This window comes from Drosophila mauritiana, chromosome 2L, assembly GCF_004382145.1.
Source record: "Drosophila mauritiana strain mau12 chromosome 2L, ASM438214v1, whole genome shotgun sequence".
Taxonomy (NCBI): domain Eukaryota; kingdom Metazoa; phylum Arthropoda; class Insecta; order Diptera; family Drosophilidae; genus Drosophila; species Drosophila mauritiana.
Genome location: NC_046667.1, coordinates 14,984,397 through 15,007,231, shown reverse-complemented (window position 1 = coordinate 15,007,231; position 22,835 = coordinate 14,984,397). Strand labels below are relative to the sequence as shown.

The 22,835-nt window shown below is 40.5% G+C and overlaps 1 protein-coding gene across 1 annotated transcript; it reads left to right on the top strand.

Moving 5' to 3' along the window:
- The first annotated feature begins 314 nt into the window (after nucleotides 1–314).
- LOC117147184 lies at nucleotides 315–1,045 on the top strand. Its single transcript, XM_033313988.1, has one exon. It carries the CDS (start codon nucleotides 368–370, stop codon nucleotides 956–958), a length of 591 nt encoding a protein of 196 aa, XP_033169879.1. The 5' UTR covers nucleotides 315–367; the 3' UTR covers nucleotides 959–1,045.
- Nucleotides 1,046–22,835: the final 21,790 nt, after the last annotated feature.

The following is a 22,835-nucleotide window of genomic DNA, read 5'->3' as shown; positions in this document are numbered from 1 at the left end:
TCATGTTCGAGTGCCGTGTTTTGTTTGTTTGTCCAAAACGGCATTTCAACCTGCAGACAAGTGAGTGTGGTGCTGGGCAGCCCGGATGAACGCTGAGCTCCATAAGAGCTATTAAGACATATCTCCCTCTGCTATTGTAATATTAGAATGTAATATTTTCAAAATAAATCAAACCCAGTTCTCTCGACTTCAAAAGAAAGCCACAAAAATGAAAGATTTTTTACCAATAGAATAATATCAGCATTGCTATAATAATTAATATATTTTTCTAACCTAAACTTATGAATCTTTTTAGCCAGTATATTTCACTCACATCAAAGCACAAGCCAATTTTCATTCCAAATTCTGACAATACAAGGCTCTCACAATGTCCCAAAGCATTACAAGGGAAGAAATTCCCAGAGATAGGGGATTGGCCCAGGAGCTGAGGAGCGAAATCACCCGCAACTCGGCAGAAATCAGTTTCAACTTTTGGCAGGAGTTTGAACACATCCGGTCGACCCAGCAAAATCGCATAACGCAGGAGCGCTTGCAGCGAGAGCGGATTAACACTTTGATCCGGGATGAACAAGAGGAGGCCAACCAGGAGGCGGAGGCCCTGAGCCGTTCGATCAGTGCCCACGGCATCACCTCGACCACTTTGCCATCACCATTGTCAGCAGTCCCAACTGCGTCCATGGTGAAGAACTCCTTGGTCCAAGGAGCCAAGAATATGTCAAATCGCGCAAGTTCGGGTGTCAAACGGAAGTCGCCGAAGCAGAAGTTCCAATCACCCAAGCCGAATAGGCCCAAGCAAAGGAACGAAACCGAGGGTCAACCTAACTTGCCCTCTCCAGCCCCCTCCCACATTCCAAGTGCACCGCCACCCTCAAGAGCCACAATGATCACCCCGAATATCTCCAACGGTGTAACTCCCAATATATCAAAGTATAGATTGGCCAGCAAGCCCAAAAAATGATCATACTGTTTGAGACAAGAAAGCCAAGCATTAGTTGCCCTTTTAGTAATAAAAAGTATAAAAAAAATGAACTACATGACACTTAATTAAAAGCTATTATTAAATAATATAAGATATTTTGGAAAATAAAAAAATATTTTAAAATTCCTTAAATAATAAAAAGCATTTGATTTTTGAGTCCCGCATAAACTCATTTCCACAGGTCCAAGCGCGTGACGAATGCCACCCGGTGTGCACTTTGCACTACAAATTCCGGTTAAATCATACACATAACGAAACTAAAACAGGCAACAACAAAGACTCCGCCGAGGCGGAGACTTGCAAATTAATTAACGGTACACTGGTCTCGAGAAGGAGCAGATCCGAAAAATCAGAAAAACACGCACCCCAGACACCTGAGTAATCAGCAATATGTGGGCATGGCCATCGATGGAGGTGCTGGTGGTACTCGAACTTCTCGATAAATCACGGATAAAAAACAATCAGCGCAAATGTAACGTTATTCATCACAGGTGGTAAATATTTCAAACCAAAACTGACAACAAACGCGCGCCGAGCTCAAAAATAAAACTCAAACACAGCGATTCTGTTCGCGTTTCTGGTTTCGGTTTCTGTTCTCAGATTTCCGATACTCAGATTCGTACGATTTGTGGGTCAGAATAATTAATAAAAGCGGCTCTTTTTTGCGCATGACTGGGCCATAACAAAGCTGTGGCAACACACAAAGAAAACAGATCAGTTTCCGATAGTTATTACTCATCCCATATTCATGATCCGTAAGTTGTGCATGAACTCTAAATCATTGGAAATAAATTAAAATATTAACCAGAGCATAAGAAAATATAAAAGTCCTTAACAAAAAATATATTTAATTTTTAACAAGCATCCATAACTGAATATATTTACACATTAAACATCATAAAGAAAATATTTGTAAAATTCGCTGTGCAAAGATTTCGGCATTTCTGTCGTCACTTTGGCCCATGCGCACCAATAATCAATCAAAACGTCTTAAACAAATCACTCGTTTCGCATGTGCAACTACCAAAAAATCAACAGAGCAGAGACAAAAAATTACCGAGCCAATGACTGACAATCTGACTGACTGACTGACTGGCAAGTTTGGCAACTGCAAGGCTCTGAAACTCCGGCGAACTGGAGAACTGTGATGGACAACAGTCACGATTTGCATGTGCGACAACTGTTGCCAGACCGGCAACAACGACAACGGCACAAACAACAATCAACCAGGCACATTGAACTGCCATTGACACGGGGGAGAATCGAGGAGAACGCCAACCCGGAGACCGGAGTTTGGAGATCGGAGACTGGAGCACAGAGACACCTGTAGCCGCCACAAAAGTTGAAAGGCAAAAGGCGAACTCCCTCGCACAGTGGTTAAAATACCAAGGCAAGGAGACCCTATTCCGGAAACATTAACACGAGCACTCCAACAATTTGAATAAAGATTCCGGAACCATCCTGGGACTAGCCCATTTGCAAGATTAGTTATTAAAAAAATTTGTCAAGTTAAAATAATTATTAAATTCTGGTCCGTTTTAAGGAAAATTATTCTGCTTTTAGCAAACAAAAATTAATAAAAATCCATAAAAACCCTGTGGTCAACAACAACAACTAGTTTACAACAACGTTCAAACTCAACCATTTCTTAATCGATTTTCCGTGTGAAGGTAAGGCAAAGGCTTCTTTTAATGTTCACATTAAGTTTTGTGCCGGTTCATAAACTTTATTAACCGAATAGTAAAAATTTTAGACTTCCATAAATATTTCGGAGCATTAGTACATCATTAGCGAAATGTGAACGCTAAATATTCTGTTGAGCAATTAACTGCAAGGCAAGAAGTAATTATTTTATTTAATGCATTTAATGCCACCCCAAAGTCACTGTACACAGGTCCGCTTAGGCTATTGGATTTGTGCAGATCGCTGATGGGTGCGCCGGTTTCAGTAGCCACCACCAACAGCTGGACCCCCGACCCCCAGTAAGCCACCCACCGACCCGTTTCACCACCCCCTTTTTAGCCGCTGAATGACAAGCTCAGAGGCCAATTACCGCAAACAAATTCGAATGCGAATGCGCATTGAAATTGTGGCAAGGTTGGTAATTTAAGACTCACGCCGTCTCGAAATAAAAGGAGTTTGAGGAACAGAGAGAGAGAGATTCCCGCGAGAGAAACGAATGCAAGAACCGTTTCTTTGTCTCACCAATTAGTGCAGGAGGAAAAATATTTATATCCATAATACAATTTAATTGAATTTAAAATTATATTTTATAAAATTTCCAAATTTCTATTAGACGACATAAAGAACAGTTCTGATTTATCAAGGTCACACTAAACAAACGACTTTACAGGGTATGCATATTTGAGCAGGGCCACACATTTCTGAAACATTATTTTCAAATTAATTAATGTGACACAATATTGATGAGGACTTCCTGATTTTTTCTCGGTGTGCAAGTCGGCTTCTGGCCAGGTGATTGAATTGCTGATTTAACGGTTTCTGTTGTCAAATTAATGACATTCATTCATTCCATGTGGCCGAGTCTGAGTTGGAGTTTTAAGCCCGAGCTTGAGTTGAGCAAACGTGGCCAAAAACGGTAGTTTTTTATAGCAGCTCTGGTAAATTGCAGCGCGTGTTATTATTGTTGTTATTACTGTTGCTGCCGTTGTCATTGCTGTTATTAATGTAGTTATTAAATATTTACAACTGCCGCCGCACAAAGCGTGCCTCAAAAAAATGCTTACTGAGATTGGGAGTGGGCCGAGTTCACAGTTGGGTGTCAAAGTGCAAAAGTTTAGCGCAAAGTTCTTGTCATTATTTGTTCTCCGCTTGTTGATCGGATTCTGTTTCTGTTTCCTTGTAAAGTGAAAGGGAAACGCTGGCAAATCTATTCTCGGCCGCCTTGAGTTTAAGGCTTAATTAATGGCTCTTTTATATAATTTAATTAGTTGTTAATGATTTGCTGATTGGACTGGCGCGGGCGGTGGTCCCCCATGAATCAAATGCTAAACTAGACTGACTTCGCAGGGGCTTGGCAGATGTCAGGGTTGCCCAAAGAAGTGGCTAATGGTCTAATGGCCCAGTCATGACTGTCCGTAGTGATAGCGGCTAATGGTTGGAACTGCCAAAATGTGAGATATACCAGCATGAAGAATTGTCAATCGTCCCAAAAGATACTAGTGGACTTTCGGAAACTAGCCGCGTTGAGATAACTTTTTAAAATACCTTTTTTCACAAATTTCTAGGTGTAGAATATTATAAATCATTTCAATGGTTGACTAGAAACCCAATTCTTTACAACTTGAAATTAACCAAGTTAATCATATTTGATCGGTTTTATTTTCATACGCCTTTTCTTATTGCCATTGACCGAAACCGCAACTCCCACTTTCCATCTCGAATCCCCACGAACATTGCCGCCCCAAAAAACTGTAAGTTGAGGCCAAATCGAACATGGCAGGCTAGACAAAATGCTTGTTGTCGATTTTCGCATTTGATTTTGAACAAATCCCCACAAAAACTTAGTAAACAGCAAGTTGGCTGCGTGAATTGCGCATTCAACATGCGTACGCCACGCGATAAATAATATTGGAAAATGTTTTTAAATTTGTCACAATTTCAGCGATTGCGTGGCCAGAAACAAAAACTAAAACGCTATGGACAGCCATTTGAAGGCTCTTATAAGTTATAACATTTATCGGGAAAGCGATTTCCTTGCCAATTAGTCAAGGCTTATGGGGGCGTTAAGCGAGTGCTTAACTCCGTCACGAAAATTGCTGCCAGATGGGCATAAAGATATGGCGACACATGGGCTCGCCGATAAGGTAGGAAAATACCAACGGCTTAATCGGCAGCGACCTGTCAATATTCCATTTGATTGATTTCGATACGAATCCACGCACACGTTTTCAAAAACCAGATGCAAAATTGTGTGTATCAAAAACGCAATCGTAATCCAAGTGTGCTCCACATTTAGGCATCGAAATCCGTGTCTGGCTATCGTTTTCCGAGCATTTTATTGCCACACCATAGCAATAATCTAAATACTCATATCGAAAACGCATGTCGGGAGCAAGAGCCAAACCCAAAATCGCGACTAAAATGCCAAATGGCCAAGACGATGGCAGTGGCACACGCAACAGGCAAAAGGGAAATTCTCCTGTTGCTCTTGCTCTTGATTTTAGTATACTCTTGCAGGAGGTACTGCAGTTTATTGAATCCATTGTCAATTAAATCAATAAAACAATAACAAATTCTAATTAAATTAAATCAGAACTAAACAACTTCCGGCCATCAAAACAAATTCGTTTCTAAGAACAATTCTTGGAAATACTTTTATTATTTACAGGTAAATATTACAAATATATAATGGTTCAACAAAAATTTAAATTTAAATCCTTTCAAAGGGCATTTCAAACTTGCACACATAGGAGGTTTAAATATCTTTCCGTATGTATACTCCCTTACTTTTATTCGGTAAGTGCAGTAACTCAGTATTAACCACTTACACGTTAATTTAGGCACAAATTGAATTAATAAACCATGTTGGACATTGTGTGCGGTCCAAAGGAAACCGATGCGAGCCAGCTCCTTCTCATATTCATTAATTTATGCACGGAACACGGCTCAATGAACCACGAAAACAACTGGCTGGCCAACAACGCAGCCAAATTTGAATTTACAAGCACGTAACCTGTGCGAACCCCCCTCGATTGGCCCCCCATTTTCGCCACCTCTTTGCAAGCTTCCTTCTCTTTGGCAAACGCTGACGTGATTGGCTTCGAATTTGGCTCCTTTCCGTTCCACTCGCTTGTAAATTAGAACACGCTCAAAAATGTTACCTACAAAAATTTGCATGTCGCTGCTACCCATAAAAATGAGAGACCCCGTGACGATACTCGATCCCCTGCCCACGGGATGTCCCCTGAATTCCCCCAAAAGAATGATGAAAAACACTACAAGGTCTAGAGGCAAATTGCGTAAACCTGACTTTCATTTACACCTTGGCATGTGTGCAACAAGTGCTGCAAGGCATACTTTTGATCTGTCCGACTTTTCAAAAATGTTTAAACGAAAGGGTTGGGATTGAGAAAAAAAGTTTAGTGACATGAACAAAAAGTGTCAAGTACAGAACAAGTGAAATTCGAAAGCCAAAGTACCATTGCAAATATGGAAATTTTAAAACTTTCAAGTAATTAAAAGTCGTAAAATATAACTGCAATTGTTGAATACAAATGGGTCTTTGAACTGTTTTTAAAAACCTTTGTTGTATTTCAAATAAAAATTCAATACGAAAAACAAACAAATTTCAGACTTTTTCGAACAGCATCCTTACAGCAACACAATGCACCGACTCGTGCCACAAAATTGCAAGTGCCCCAGACGACGAACTGCTTACATAAGAAAGCTCTCTTTCCGCAAAACAAAACCGAAACGAAAATGTATATGATTTATTGGCATTTTGAGACCAAGAATTTGCAAAAACAAAAGCAAAAAAGGGTAAAGGTAATAAATTTTATTATTGTTGTTGATATACAAATCCATACCCACTGTTTTATTTTCGTTTATATTTTTTTAAGAGGCAAAGAAAGCCACCAAAAATCAGCCAAACTGGGCTTTATCCCCCCTTTCGCTCCAGCTTTTGGCTTGTGTCGGTTGCTTGAACTGCGGGGCCCCAAAAAATAAAGTTAACTTCATTCGCTCGTGGCCGGGGTTAAGGGTTAAAATGTGGGAGTCACGATTCTTGGCTAAACGATTTTTTTTTGTCTTACCACTACGCGCTCTGTTCTCTGCGCTCTCCGCATGAAATGAAGTTACCAAAAAAATCAAATCAAGTACCGTTGTCCTCAAGCACACACATATATATAAATATATCTGTATCTGGCCATAAGTATCTGTATACATGGATAGAATTAAGGTGACCTGCCTACAATTTCAAACGGCGACTTCAACTCTTGGGGTTTATCAATAAATTATTGAGCCATTATTGTTATTACAATTTCTTTATAATGTTGGCAGCGTGCGCCCGAGAGTTTGTTGCAGTTAGCATACTTGTTGCATTTTTCTAGGGTATATAGAGGGTATATTCAATGCATATGAACTACGTATTATTACCTGCTCTATAGAACTAGATTACTACATATACTACACAGCCAAATATCCTGGAAATAGTTTAAAAGAGCATTGCATACTTTTCAGATATATATTTAAAGGATGCTAGAATGAATTATCTCGAAAGACATATAAAAAACTGTTATTATCTTAATTGTTAACTAATTTCGAGCTTTATTATTCCCAAACCGAAGATATCGCCTCTTCGAACCCTTTCTCCCCATATTTGCCCCCCGATTGCTTTGGTAGTTGTTGACCATTAGCGTGTACTTGCAGCCAACGGGGTTGAGGTCTCTCGACTCTCCCCCCGTCTGGAAATCTTGGCCATCGCCGGTTCCAGCCAGCCTCATCATGTGCACAATGGAGAGCAGGTCGAATATCTTGGATCGTCGGTCGATTTGTGTTTGAAGCTGCCAAAGAGGGTCTTCTGACCCGGGCAGGTTCATGACAAATGCATTAGGGGGGCTTGGGTGTATATGTATAATTTTTGTTCGGCTTTCGAATGCATTTCCAATGGCCATCATGCAACTGGGCGGCGTGGCGCTTTTTTCGCCTTATTGTTATTTTATGAATATGGTAAATGGTTTAATGAGTTTTAATTGAGTCGACTGCTGCAACGAAGCGAAGTAATGAGTTAAATTGATAGGGAAAACCCGACGCTTTTGGCGGCCCTTTGAATAGACCAAAATGCCGGGAGATGAGGTGAAAGCGACGGGTCTGGAAATGGGCAGTAACCCGAGCTGCCCCAAAATGCCTTCTGTTGAGCAATATCCCCCGGAAAGCACACAAAGTAAAAACCATTGGGGTTTCACTTATCCTACTTTTCGGTAGCTGCACTTCGAGAAAATGGTTGAATAAATATATGAAAAATAATGTTCAACTGGGCAGAAAAAACTATTTAACAGCTTAGCAAAAAATACAAATTTTATATTAAATCAACACTATATAACAAAGAGAATGCTATACGGAACATATCAAATTTAGAACTCTTTAAATTTATGCGTATTTCACACAAATACGCTCCGCTTTTATATTTATTAAAAGTGTAAGCTCTTAAAATTGAAGAAGCATTTTTTCAGCGATGCGAATCCATGGGGATTATTTTGACTCCACTTTTTCCAGGAGCTGTCAATAACCGTTGTGCGGAATAACGCTGCAACTCTCTGTCCACTGATAACAGGCACGCGTCTCGAAAGTCTCGAAATCAAAGGTAGAGTGCCAAGGAATTGGCACAGCCTCGTAACTCATTCCAATGAATCATGCAGCAGGTGGGGGCAGGTGAGGCAGTCCCGCGGAGGGCAGGTGGGGAGGCGGTCGACAGACGCAATCACAACACTGCCCAGTTGACCATTGATCTTTCACACAAGAAGAACTGGCTGTCCGTAATCAAAAATACGAGCAAGCGACAAAAAAACAAAAACGAAAGAAACAGTTAACAGAACTCGCTGGCTTTTGACATTTTTCCGTTGCTGGTTTCTTTTTAGTGCGAATGTTTTGCATGTTAACATTTTATTAGTCATAACAATCCACCGGCAAATGTAGAATTCGAATGGGGATTGTCTCTGAGCTGAGAAGGGGTAAGACGTTGGTAACTTTTGAGTGGAAACCTGCCGCAGGCTGGCTTAAATGATTTAATGCCTCTAATGGAGCCAACCAAAAGTTAACAGTCATAAATGGAATATCCTATTACCGAACGTTGCACGTCATTTTTGAAGCTTTCAGGTTCCTGTTGATATAAAAATGTATACATTTTTTTACAACTAATGTGGTATATAGTACATATATCTCGATAGACTTCACAATTTGAATTCATAGCTGCGGAAGATTATAGGTTACAGAAGATCTTCTCTAAATGAAATTAGAGCATGGTTAATATGACGTGTTAGCTTTCCCTACATCACCACAATTATACATCAATTATAATCCGTTGGAAGAAACTTTCCCATCACTTGTTTGATTATTTCGGATTGACGAAATCCCAGCAACATAACATCAGGGCTGTGCCGACCTCAAAAGCGGATCACCTAACGGACCCAAAAATTATTCAATATCCCGGCTCCGAAAACCATTTGATGTTCGGCCGCCTCGAATAAATCCGCCGACTAGATACTTCCTCATACACAAATGAACACTTGAGTGACCACAGCAGCCAGGGAATTATGGCCAAGTTATGACCCTCTATCCATCCCATCTACAAACACATGTCGCCGCCAATTAACAGAAATCCAAAACAACATTTAAAAAAATATTTACCAACAAAGCTTCAAGCGAGGGACCAAATGAAACAAACAGCGAGCTAAAAAAGAAAAAAAAACCCATATAAGGATTAAAATCAAAAATTGAGAAAATGCTTTCAGGCTAATCCCAGCAACATGCCCAACTTGTGCGTCTCGAATTCCCCCTCATAGATATTGTTATTCTATATCTCGGCTGCTGGACACACTTGTCGGTTTGACTCAAAGCGACATTTCCCACATCAAAAAGATTTCGTCACGCTTAATTTTGTTTTTCTCCAACTGCGCCCCCCGATCGATTCGTTCGAAAAATTTGTTTCAGAAGAATTGAAATTATTAAGTCATGCAGAAGACAATTGGATCATTTGTTTATAGGTGTGTTCCAAGAGCCGCGGCACATGCAACAGGTTAAAATTGAGTGACGTGCCTCGGGTATTTGTCAACGACATGGGTACCGCTTTTTTGTCATTCTAATATATTTTTTTTATTTTTCATTATTTTGGATCGTTGCTTGCGGGACTGAAATCAGCTTAAATATAATTAATGGCGGCATTGACCAGTGACAAGTCCATTAAAATCAATTTGCGGCTCTCGAATCAAAATGCTTCTTGAAAAGTTTTTATGATAAAATCACAGTCAATAATTATATAAATATTCTAGATTCTATGTCCGTGGTGTACCTGAAAGCTACAAAGATAAATAAATGTGTGGCGCCAAAATTCAAAAAAACCGCCGTCTTTGCCGTATTATATAAGTCACAGATTTTTAAGTGGTCTTTTGGCATATTAACCCCGGCTAAAACCAATTCCAATCGATGCTCAATTTGAACCTGTTCCCGTCCTGCAATAAAATTAAACAACCATAAAGCAAAGTTACTGCAACGTGCAACAAATTAAAACATCATAAAAATCAAAGCCGTTCGCGAAGGAGATCTTTGGCCAAAAGTTAAAGAAAATGCCGCCATCCGTGGCAAAACGCGCACAGAAGTTGAGCGGCGGCCACAAATTAGACGCCGCCTCCTCCAAGAAAAAATAAAAAAGAAAAAAAATAAATACACCAAAAGCTTAGTATATGGAGTAGTTCGGTGGGTTCGGAGGAGCTGGAGGACCTGGAGCCTAACTAACCCAGAGCCTGGCTGCCGTGCCAGAGCTAATGATGACCTTTTCACTGCGGCACGACAACTTAAGGTCATAAACAATCAAAAGCGGCTCCAAACTGGCAAACTGGTGGCAATTGGCGCGAACGCGAAGGCGCTTCTCCATCGCGGCTCGTCTTTGTTTTTCCCCTCACAGCTTTTCCCTTTTTTTACCACTACAACCAAGCAGCGCTAATAGTTAATAATAATTATTATTTCATTTCTGGCAGCGCAACTCCCACCAGCTGACACCAACTGAAAGCCAGCAGAGCCAAAAACAATAAAGCTTCCTACGGAAAGAGTTTACCATGGGCTGGAAAGGTGAATATGCTGGTTATATTACAAAGTTCAAAATAATTTTAGCAGAAAAGGATAATAAATTAAAAGTATTGCAGCAAAAGATGTTCGATTCGCAGATAGTTTATGGTGCAAAGGAACTATAAAGAAGTATTGCCCATAATTATCAAATTAATAAAAGCATGGAAAAAACTTAAGATTAGCCATATTTTCTTGGGATATTTGAATATATTTTTTAAACATTTTTTAATCGATTGCCCAGCTCAGCTCCACAGTTTGTCCACAGTGCTGCGCCGCAGACAACGGTAACATGGCGTGTTTGTTTATTGCGCATGCGCGCCGGCAATCGCTCGAATGCTGGCGGAGATCGGGCGGCTATGTGGCCCCCGCTTTTGGTACGGTTGCCCCATTACTTTAGCCCACTTAGCTGCGCATCGGCGAGTCAGGATCTCGGCCCTGCAGCCCACACCCGCCTGGTGCTCTCTCACGCGATAGTTATCCTAATGGGTTGACTTTCGTTTGGAACTTCGCTATACCGCTCAGCCGTCGCCTGCGTCTTTGGCTTGGGTTTTGGGTCTTGGATCTTGGCCACATCTATCAGTTGGGAGCTCCGTTGGCCGCCTTCGTTTAAGTGAGATGTTGGTAATAAAGCAGCAATTTGTTAACTTTCCAGCCGCGCTCATTTAGCTACCTCATTGGCGGCTCTTGTTCGCTCGTTGGCGGGGTCGTGATTTGACGCTGGGAAAGATTCGCATTTCTCCAACCGTCGGCCAGCTCCTCATTATGCAGGTCCTGGTGGAAATGGTGGAAATTGAACATGCAAACTATCCCATTGTTCTAGCCGGGGCAACAAGTGCCGTACAACAACCGGTAGCCAACGCAAAACAAATGCCCATAAATATGGCCAATAGCCGGGGCCAAACTAGCTACTAGCTACCACAATGTGGGAAAATCCAAGCTGCATGGCACATTAACACCAAGCCACCACACCGCCGCATCGAGATTCCTCCTCTGGGTTAACTTCTTATTGTCCGAGATTATGACATAGGCTGCACGTTCTGGCTTTGATATATCTCCCGGGAATTGCGCATCTACGAAATTGACACTTTACAACGTTCAGCCCATATAAACGTGACCCAGACAAGGGACCATTATTTGCATAACCAACTGGTAGGAGCGAGATGCCATCCCGATAAGGCGAAGATTATATACTCTAGGGGAAAGGTCCTGGAAAGTGTTTGGGTGCTTAGATTGCATATATAGAAACATACATGTTATTACACCTTATAGAACCAAAATTGATAAAAAATTAGCTAAGAACTACATACTTCATTCAGAAAATGTAAAGTAGTAAAGTAAAGAAGTAAAGTAGTGCAGTAAAGTTACAGATATTTTTGTGGCACATTTAACTCAGTACTTTGCATACCCCTTCTGAAATCTTGTGACTTTAAAAATGCGTTTTATCAGAAGCTCTACTGAAAAAATAAAATAAAATAAAACTGAGCCAAGGATGAGGCTGTGAAGTAAACGAAGGGGAATCTTAAGGACGCAGACACGATCCCAAAATGCAAACATTCTTTATGCGCGATGCGCAAACAACAATAAAAATATGAAGCTACCAATGCCAGATCGCCGGCAAGTCGTGTAAAGTCAATGTTAATGTTAATGCCGATGTTTGGAGACCGCTGAGATCCAAGTTGCTTAATGCACTGAGGAAAATTCTTACTACGATTTGCACATTCTAAAATATCTTCTAGTCTCAAAAGGATAAGTACTAAGTAGCCACCTTAATCCAATATAAAAATGTTATTATTCAGATGTGTTCTAAATGCAATTTTATGAAACTCCAGACTATGAATATTATGAATTTCAAATATTTCTGGACAAATATACCATCAAATATTGAAGTTTGAAACGAGACTTTAAGACCCACTGCGATATTCTTTTCCGCAGTGCAATACCTGGTTACTATGGCCTATTGTTCCAGCATCTCGGATCGGATTGGATCGCATCCAATGGCCAAGGAGTAGGAGTTTTGGGTCTCCGATTCGTAGTTGGAGTCTCTGTGTCTGTAAAAAAGTGGAGTGGAGCAAACGATTCGGAAATTATTGGCTCTGCGTGCGGAGAAAGTGCACGTTTTGCTTGTTAAAAAGCACGAATCGTAATGAAAACAACCTGTTAATCTAAATATCTCACTCGATTGTTGTGCCGGCGACTATTATTATATATAGTCTATACCAGAGTCGTGTAACTAACTGTGCTTGCACATTTGCGCGGCCCAAAACTAACTAAACTGCCAATTGGCAACAAATGGCCGTACGTCCGATCTTATTAAAATATCATAAACAGGCCACGAACCCGGTCCTCAGATGCATTTGTAACTGTCAATTTGTTGGCCAAACAGTTTCACTCAGCCTGCCGACGAATGCCAGCGGTTTTATTACACAAATTAATTAAGATTGCTATTTGTAAGTATAACTCTGGTAGCGTGAACAAGAAAAAATTTTTAAAATTTTTAAGATAAAATAAAATAGAGATTTCAGTACTTTTAAGATTCAAAATGTAGTACAAAAAGATTGAAGACCATTTTTTGTTGACCAAAACTAGTTCTTTCTATTATTTTTTATAATGTTAGTGTATGTAGCAAGAGTAATTTTTTATAATTAAACATTCGATCAAAAGATGCCATTAAAGCCAGGTTACAATTAAAGTCCTGAACATGAAATTAGCACATTTGGAGTGGTTTTAAAAATGCAAATGAGTGATAACAAAGCTGCGGCTAATTGCGGATCGAGAGCACACTTGCTCCACTTTTTTTTTGGATTTTATCGCTTTTTGTGGACTTGTGGAGCAAATGCTACTGTAAGAGCCGTAAATTCGAAATGTCTGGACCACAATTATTAATGCCGTGTCATAGTGGGAAAGTGAAGTGAGCTGGGGGTCCAATTATGCCGCTCTCGGCGGTGCCATTCAAACAATATCGGAGTCCCTCTAATGAAGTTGAAGTTGAAGATCGCCACGGCTACTGTCCGGAGCAATTCACCAGTCCACCCCGGCCATTTAGTTTCGAATGTCCAACCTGTGTCTCCAATCGAAATTTGATACACAACCTGTTTTGCAGCCAATAATTGAAAGGCCTAAGAAATCTTCACATACCCAAAGCTTAATCCTAAGTGTCCTTACATGCTTTAGAAGGCTATCTAAGAATTCACATTCTGAGCTACTAAATTATAGCACTTCAACCTTATTAATAAGCAACATTTCCACTCACTTTAAAGGGCACAATCCAATCGAATTGCAGTCCAATTCAGCTGTCAGAATCTAGAACAACGCCAGGTCAATGCAGTTAATCATCGAAAAGTCTCGCAAAAGGCGCAGAAGGTAATTGCAAATTATTTGTGAATATTTCCCCAAATTTTACTTTCAAAAATATGTCAAAAGAAAATCAAAATGCTGCCAACTGAACGGTCAAATTTATGGCTTGATTATTTGCTTATGATTGAGCCGAAATGTTGAGTAAAACGGCCTCCCATTTTTCTGGCAACTTTAATTGGACTTATCAAGGCGATTGGAACTGAGACCGGAGGTTTCCTTCAATTTCCTGCATTTTCCTGCCCAATTGCCTCAAACGTCAAGCACTCGGGAAAGCTTTCTTTTATGGCCGCTTGGAATAATGACTCTGCGACCGACTCTTTGAATTTATCACCCACTCGAAAAGCATTTTTCCATACCCCATACCCCATATCCATACCCAAATCCAAGTCCAAGCCCGAGACCCAAAGTGGAGTGCTGCAAAGCGGACTGGAGTGCCGTGGAGTGGAGTAGAGTCTGGAGTCCATGTACCTGCCACGGCCAAAGCAATAATTCAATAAATCTATTGCATTGCGTTATTGGCAATATGATGATGAGGCCTGCCTTGATCTCGACTTGCATTATGCAGAAGAAGAACGACGGCTCCGGATCTTCAGCTTCAGCTCCAACTACAGCTTCGTCTTCGTCTTGGTCGCGGTCCAGAACTTGAACTCCAACTTGACTTTGACTTAAAGTCCATCAATCGGAGTCGCGGACTCCTTCGTCTGTGGTTTGTTTTTATTATATTTAGCGGAAAGCATAATAATTCTTGAGCTGCCAACGTTTGCGTTGATAACGCTTGCCCACCATGCACTCAGAATTTTTACGTATTATATTTAAATGATTTAACAAAATTTATTGGATTAAAACTAAAATAAAGAGCAGTAAGAGCAGCAATATTTAGATAATTAGTTAATTAGATATGCCTATCGTATTTGAAACCATAAACTTCGCTGCAAGATCACACGTAAGGTTTTGCAATTTTGCACTCTTCAGCTGTTAATTTTTCTCAGTGCACTTTGAAGTGGGTGGATCGCGAGGGGCAATGATGCAAATTTGCTGCAACATATTGGCATTGGCATTGGCGTCGCTGAGTTGCCTTCAAGTGCATCAAACAAAGCGTTGCCCACTCGACTACCATACCCTTTTGGGAGCAGGAAGGCGGGCGTAGGCTAGGCAGGATCGCCTGCTTCTCCAGATCCTCCTGCTCCTCCCGATGAAATATTATTCATGGCTTTGGCTGGCAACTTGTTCGGGGAGTACCGCAAAAATCTGCATATGAAAAATTATTATTGTAATCCATTTGAGAGGAAAGGCGGGCGCTGCCACGAAATTATGCAGCATTTTGTTTTTACTGCCTGCGCCGTCCAGAAGAAAGGCGTCAGGAGATTTATGCCTCAAGTTTTTTGAGGATTTTCGCCTCGATTCTTTAGCCAGCTAAATTTGTAGAACATTGCGCTTGGTGTTTCCCATAACTCAGCATTGCCCAGGCACTTCCTCCGGCGGCCCCACGGTGTTGAAATCATTTGTAGTGCAAATTTCGTACCTTGATATATGTGGCAAGTGTGAAAATATATTTGATCAAATAGCTCACAGAGAGAGGTGAGATTTATCGTTTGGAAAGGCTCTAGATTGGCAGTGGGTGGATATTACGGAAAAGAGTGCACACAAAAAACACCAAAAAAAAAAAGGAATTTATGGAAATGAGGAAACGGCTCTAATTGAAACGGCCACTCACCCACTTTCATTCGCAAAACCAAACACACTTAGCCCCGAAAATCCAACTCTTTTAGCCCACTGTCATAACGCAATAAATCACCGAGCCATCAGCAGGCTAACACCTACCCAACCCAAAAATCGTGGTTATATAACACACATCAACAGACCTCAGGTGAAATTTTCGAACGGACCGCAGACAACATCGGACCCGCATCCTCAATGCGGCTAATCCGGCGCCCCAAACCGCAAAAAAAAAGAAAGATAGCTATAGTAGAAAGATGTCGCGGGATCGGGGGAGTATAGCACTCAGTTGAGGGTCTTCATCAGAGACACAATCGTTGAAACGCTGAAACTCCGCAACTCCACAAGTTGTGGCTAATGATGCGACACATTTGCTAATTTCTATTGAAGCCCACTTGCTGGCTTTGGGCCAGGTCAACCGCGAAAACAGGTCTTGATGGTGCACTTGGAAAAAATCCATAGTATAAAGTATCCAACAGATGGTGTAAGAAACTGAACTGTCCAGTAGAATTATATTCTTTTTGAAACACCTTGCTTTTCCTTTTCCTGCTTAATATGCTCCTAGGGCTTCTTTCCTCAACTATAACTATAGTTAGTCAACACTAATTTCTCTGCGTGTAATGAGAGTTTAGAGAGGGCTTGGGTGTATTAAGCGGCCAGGAGGCGGAAGGTGGTTTCAGTAATAGGCACCGCCACCCGAAGCTTTCTATTGTGCGAAATGAAATTAAACCGTGTTGGCATTAGCTCTCTACGAATTGTTAATTATTTCTGGACTTCTCGGCTGGGAAAGTGTGCAAAATTTCAGCCCGATCTGTCCATCAGTCAGTCATTCGGTCGGTCAGTCAATCAGTCAAATGCCCCGTCATTGCTTCCCAATCAATTTGTGGATCATATTCCGGATTGCCTGGAGTTTCTGTTTCTGATGTCTGGGTGTCTCCATCGTGGCTGGATTTATGATTTGCATAAAAAATCGTTTGCCAATTCTTTCCCTACTTTTACCTTTTGTCTGCCCGTTTTCTTTTTTTTTTTCTTGACTCTCTTGTCTCCTTTGTTTGCCTGACATTTGAACTTTTCACTTACAATTCTCCATGCGGCAATGGCAAAATATCTTTTAAGGAAATAACGCTGCAAAGAAACACCAAAATGGACATTTCGCCGGCATATCCATTTCCTTAAAAGTTTTAAGGAGTGAAAATCGAAATCACGCGTGTGCCTAGATTTCAATTACATAGGTTTGGCTAAGAAAGTGCTATTCGAAATACAAGTAAACACCACAAGTTTTATTGAAAATCCTTTTTAGCAAGTACACTAAAATTATAAATTTCTGAGTTTTGATTATAACTTACTAATCTGTATTCTTCCTTAAAAACAATTTCATTTGCAAAAATCTAAATTTGACACTTGTACCAATCTTTTCGCAGTGAATTGGCATGTTTTGCGTATAGTAATATTTTATTAATATTAAAAAAATTGAGAAAATATTTTATTCAACTACCTAATAGACTACCATCATATACATAAAAAATATTATAGAAAATCAGGAAAAATACCCCGCTTCCTCGGCGGTAACTTGAACCCAAAACCCCATCGCATTTGCCTTGGGCTAAGCTCCCGAGTTTCAGTCTCGATCTCTTGGCAGCTCCAGGTAATCGGATAGGCGAAAGTCGCTCCGCCACTCTGGCTCAGCCCCCTGTGACCGCCTCATCTCACTATTAGTTTGTTATTGTTATAATTTCTTTATTGTCATTATTGCGGAGAAGCCAATGGCTGGCAATATGCCAGATCCAAACACCGGTGCGATCCACATTCGTAATTACCAATGTGTTGTTGATGCGGCCAAAGCCAAAGCCAACCGCAAATCCACTTGGAGTCGGTGGGCCACTTGGTGGCAGTCGAAGACTCTTCCCCGACCACTTGAAATTTATGCGGCTGTTAGCTACCAGATAACGCTTTTGATTATGACAACTGGCATGGAAATTATGGAAGCTGCCTCCCAAGCCGCCGTCTCCGAATCTCCGCTGCTGCAGTTCAGCTTCTTTTTTCGAAAGCCGGAGCAGCTGTCGGCCTAGCGGGGGTGCTGCCCCCTCCGGGCCCCTTCACTTGGCCAGGTTGAACCCAAGCTCTAGGCATCCTCTGCACCTGAAAAAATTGATTAGTTTTCTAGAAAACGCTGTATAAATGGGATATGCAAACTAGAAGTTATCAAAACAGTTAAACTTGTTAAAATCATACCCTGTAATTTTTTAAGTTTTAAAATCTAAAATTCCAATTCAGAAATTGAATATACCGAAATCGAATCTTAAAATAATTCTTATATATATGACTATAAATATATTAAATAACTCTAACTTATGTATACACTTAAAAGACATTTAGAAAACTAAGTTTCATTAGACTTACCAAATTTTGTATATATTATGCAGCATCTGCATTTTTCGCTCAGTGTACCCATCGAGCCATCACACTCGGCAGCTGCTGCTGCATCTTTCGAAATCAGTTTTGTTTTTGTTGCTGATGTGCCACTGTGGCCCACTCAGCGGAATATCTTGAATTTGGCTCGAGCTCACTTTTCATGTTGATGGAGTGGAAGTCTTTTGGCTTTTAGAATTCTCCAACACGCAGAAGAGGGGGGTACTGTGTGTGCTACAAAATGCATAAACAATCGAAACCAATTTCAAGCCCGGCTTTTTAGAGAAATGAAAAGAGAAATATATATGAATTGTTTGAAATCTCTAGCCCCCGGTTTTTGTTTATTGTTCTGAATTCAAATGAACTCAAAGCCAATGTAAATATGGGAGCTCTATTTGCCAAAAGCAACTGTGTGTCGAAATCTAAACAAATGAATGAATTAATAATAATTAATTCAATTTCCAACTTATATTCAATACACTTTATTTAAAGCTTAGACTCATTTATATCATATGTATTTTGTAAAACACATTTTCTTAATTTCAATTGATTTTAAAATGTATGAGTTGTGAGTTAGATTCATCGGTCTGATTAGATACTCAACATCATCCTACATTTTTCAATTAAAACTATTTTTCTTTTTTTTCATCTATAAACTATTTATTTATCTCACAGCATTTTTGTCCCACTGTTTACAGAAATACCAGGCATATTTTCAAAGCATTTGAATACCTGTGGGCCAAAAGCATCGCAACCTCGACCCCGGCCGGTAAATGAGTAAAAAATTGAAGAAAATACAAAAACCTGAGACAATTAAGCTTAAGGAGCATTTCATTTCATTTCATTCGATTTCGATGCGAAGAAAGTTCAGAAAAGCTAGCCGCCAAAGAGAAACCTCTGGCCCAGGGCTGATCTACAACCGATGGATGGCTGGAGGTTTGAGGATGGGACGCCAGGTGAGTGGGCGCTGGGTGGTGGTGGACCAGTCTTGATCTTGCGGTTTTCGAAGGCACTTAGAGCAATGGACCTTGAAGACCACAAAACGTAGTACCGCAACAGGAACAACAACCACAAGCAGCTATCATGAATCATAGGAAAGCATTTGAATTGCAAAAGACTGCCCAGATATACATATGAAAATAGTCCGCAATTGTTTCTACATATATTGCGGCATAAGTACAGAGAAAGAAATTAATTAATCAATTGCGTTTATGATTTATACCTATTTAATCAAATATCACTAAAATAGCTTAAAATAAGACTAACATTTTAAATCAACTTTGAAAATTACATGTTTAAAAAGGTTTAAAAATAAACTGAAAGTTCCCAACACTATTCGCAGTGTATGAAAATAGCAAACGAATTTTAATGCTCTTTTTTCTTAATTTTTTAGCCTGCTGCTCTGCGTCTTTTTGACATTTACGGATCATAACAATTTGAATTTAACATACGCAAAATGAGACCATTTTTGGTAGCAATGCCCCAGGGCATCAATTTGGACATGTGCCGAGTCGATTGTTAGGAAATATATTTTAAGTGGCCGCCGGCGGCCGGAGAACCGAATGTGTCAAGAGGGGCAGAAATGTGGGACCCAAGAAGTACCTACATGTGTACATTCATCATAATATTCCGAGAGGCTGAAACTTCTCGCAGCTGAAATTCACACGTATGTAGTAGCTCCCTTCTGTTTCAAGGTGTGTTCTATTAATCAAAACTAGAGTCCTGTTATGCTGAAATGGAATGGAATGGAAAATTAACATAAATTATAAGTAAACATGACAGGGCAAGATTTCCATAGCGCATCCTGCCGTGATTTTCCAACGGTTTCCACTTCCGATTTGGGACCAGAATTTCCCATGACCCCGACAAGAATTCGATTTTTCCGATGATGCCCGCTTGTCAGCGCTCATTCCCAGCATATAGAATCTGGATCCCGAATCCGAAATACCCTCATCTTTATGCATGCGCACGTCCAGGGAAAATCAGTGCGAGGGTGCGGGGAAATCCCAGAGAACAGGTTCTTTTTCCTGCCTTGATTTTGATGTTTTGTAGTTTTTTATCTCTGCTCGTTTTTTTGGTAATTCGATCCGATGTGCCTGCAAGGAAATAGAGCAGTGGGATCTTTAGCATATGAATGCCATTGCCGATGAGTTCACTGCACCTTGTCCCAAAGTCCGGAGATCCGTGTGGGAGCAGGATCTAATTTTTTGTATCCCAAATTTTTGTAGTTTTGATGAGCCTTTGACATCGGGGGTCAATTGCCGGAGGCGCGGAAGGTGATGGCCGCCAGGTGGGGATTGTGGAGATCGGGAGAAAGGAAGTCGGAGATATGGAAATGAGCCAAATGAAGCGCGATTCCCACAGGATTGTAGGAGATACATAGGTGTTCTCAAAATAAATATAATTCTAAGCGCAGGAAATTATGTAATCGATACGAGGAAGTAGTTCGCTGTATAATGAAACAATATAATAAAAACTTATTCACACAATAAAAAGTGCCATGCAATGAATATAATGATAGTATTTATGTGCGTATTTGCATATTTTCTTCTTTTATAATGTCTTAAAGTAATGAGTTAACAATATTATAATGACGAAGCCAGTCAGCTTTATTGCGTACTTATCTTTAATCAGCATTAATCGATTACTTTGCTTCTTTTGTTTGATTATATAGCCAAAGTTTCGTGTAAGCGAGTCACAACTTAATTAGTGGCTGCCGAATGAAATATCATTTAAAGTTAGTTACTTGAGGTTAGTGGGCTCTTCACCTAAAGCAACCGTAAATGTGGAAGAAAGTTTGTTTTTCGTTTTAATTGCCAGCTGCTAACTTTAACGAAGATTCATTTATTCTGAGCCACGGGCAAATAGTTAAAGCCGGGCCTTATAGCCCATGGCCTATAATCTATTCATGTTGATCGAGCAAACGCATTCGCCGAAAGAGACGGGGATAGTTGCGGGAGTGGGAGACAGAGAGAGAGCGGGTGCATTTCACACAAAACGTGCAAATAATAACACCATCTCCGCTAATGATCAACGCCATGTTGCATCCCCTCTCCTCTGACTAACGCAAAACAGCTCACGCACACTCGAAATAAAGGGGGGAAAATACAACAAATGAGATGGCAAGACGACTAAGAGTTCTGGTCATTTAGCTATGTCGGATAATATACTTATATCTATATAAAACTGTTTTACAACATTTACGAAAGATGTTCTTCAATACTTCAATTAGCATTGTATTTACGGATAAAAAGAAAGGTATGACTGTAATTTATTCACCCCATCTTATACAATCATCAGACATTTTTTTAATTAGTATGTAAAGCTATATAAATGTGTTTATATTCCCCGCTAAAAATAGCTATATTTGCAGCAGCACTTTCGCACAAACACCGAAAAGGAATGAGTAAGAGGGGTGGGGTGAAAAAGAGCGGGAAACAGTGGGCACTTGCAAACAGACAATAAAACGCGTTAACTGCTGTTTTGCCTGCCGCAATTGTTGAGTTTGGTCTATCCGCTGTCCCGCTCTCACCTGTTGCGACGTACCACCCCCTTTTGTCCGCCCCTCCCCCCACACTTTTGGAGCACGCAGAGCCACTAACTAATTGGCCGAACCAACAACAATTTTCTGCCTACGTCGTCTCTCTCACTCTCGCATTTGAAGATGATATCGTTGTCGTGCAGCTCACGCACTCACCATTGCACTCACACACAAACTTACAGCTTAGCCCCAACGTATCTCCATCTCTCTCCCACTTCCTCTCACTGAGGCGAATAGAGTAGGCCCCAAACACAAGAGAAAAAAAACAGCGACAAAGCAGAAAACACTTGCGCTGTTGTTGTTGGCTCACTCAAATTAGCTGAAACTGTCAAAGAATGCATAGTATGGTCGCTAGGGGGGTGTGGGGGAAGGCGCTCTGCAAGAGAGGGAGACAGCAAGCCCCATTTGTGCATTTCGTGCATCTCTCTCCTATCTTTCGAACAATGAGATTTTTCTTATGACAGCTTTTCTTCTGATTATGCAACCCATTTGGACTAGTTAAGAAATATTTTGCATATCTCGGTTAGAAAAATGCGATATCTTCTAAGCTATTAATAGGACATTCTTATTAAACTTGATATTTTTAAGAAATTCTGCAATAAGATTTAATTTATGAGTTTACCATCTACGACGTTAATCCCTACTTAAAATATTTCCACCCTTATATATATATATTCCAATGGGGGTTATTTCCCAAATCCGACTTTGGCAATCGCGCAAAAAAGCACACTTCGTTTCGTCGTGACAAACAAAACGCTCACGTTTATCGCAGACAAAAGATCTGCGTTTTTACGCTAAATTTCATTTCAGCTTGCGCTTTTTTGTCGCTCGCTCTGCCTCTTCCGTCTCTTTCGCGCCCCTCGCAAGCCATCTCTTTCTGCTCTGGATCGATCTTCTATATTTGTGTGTGTGTGTATTTTGGCTTTTGTTTGGAAAGTTTTTCATTTTGGCTCGTTAAAAAATTTGAAATTCAAAATGAGTGTTGGCTTTTTTTCAATAGACAAAAGGGTGACGCAGGTGGTGGGTGGCCAAAGG

Coding starts and splice junctions, on each gene's coding strand:
- LOC117147184 (XM_033313988.1), top strand. CDS start 368: ATGTCCCAAAGCATTACAAGGGAAGAAATTCCCAGAGATAGGGGATTG.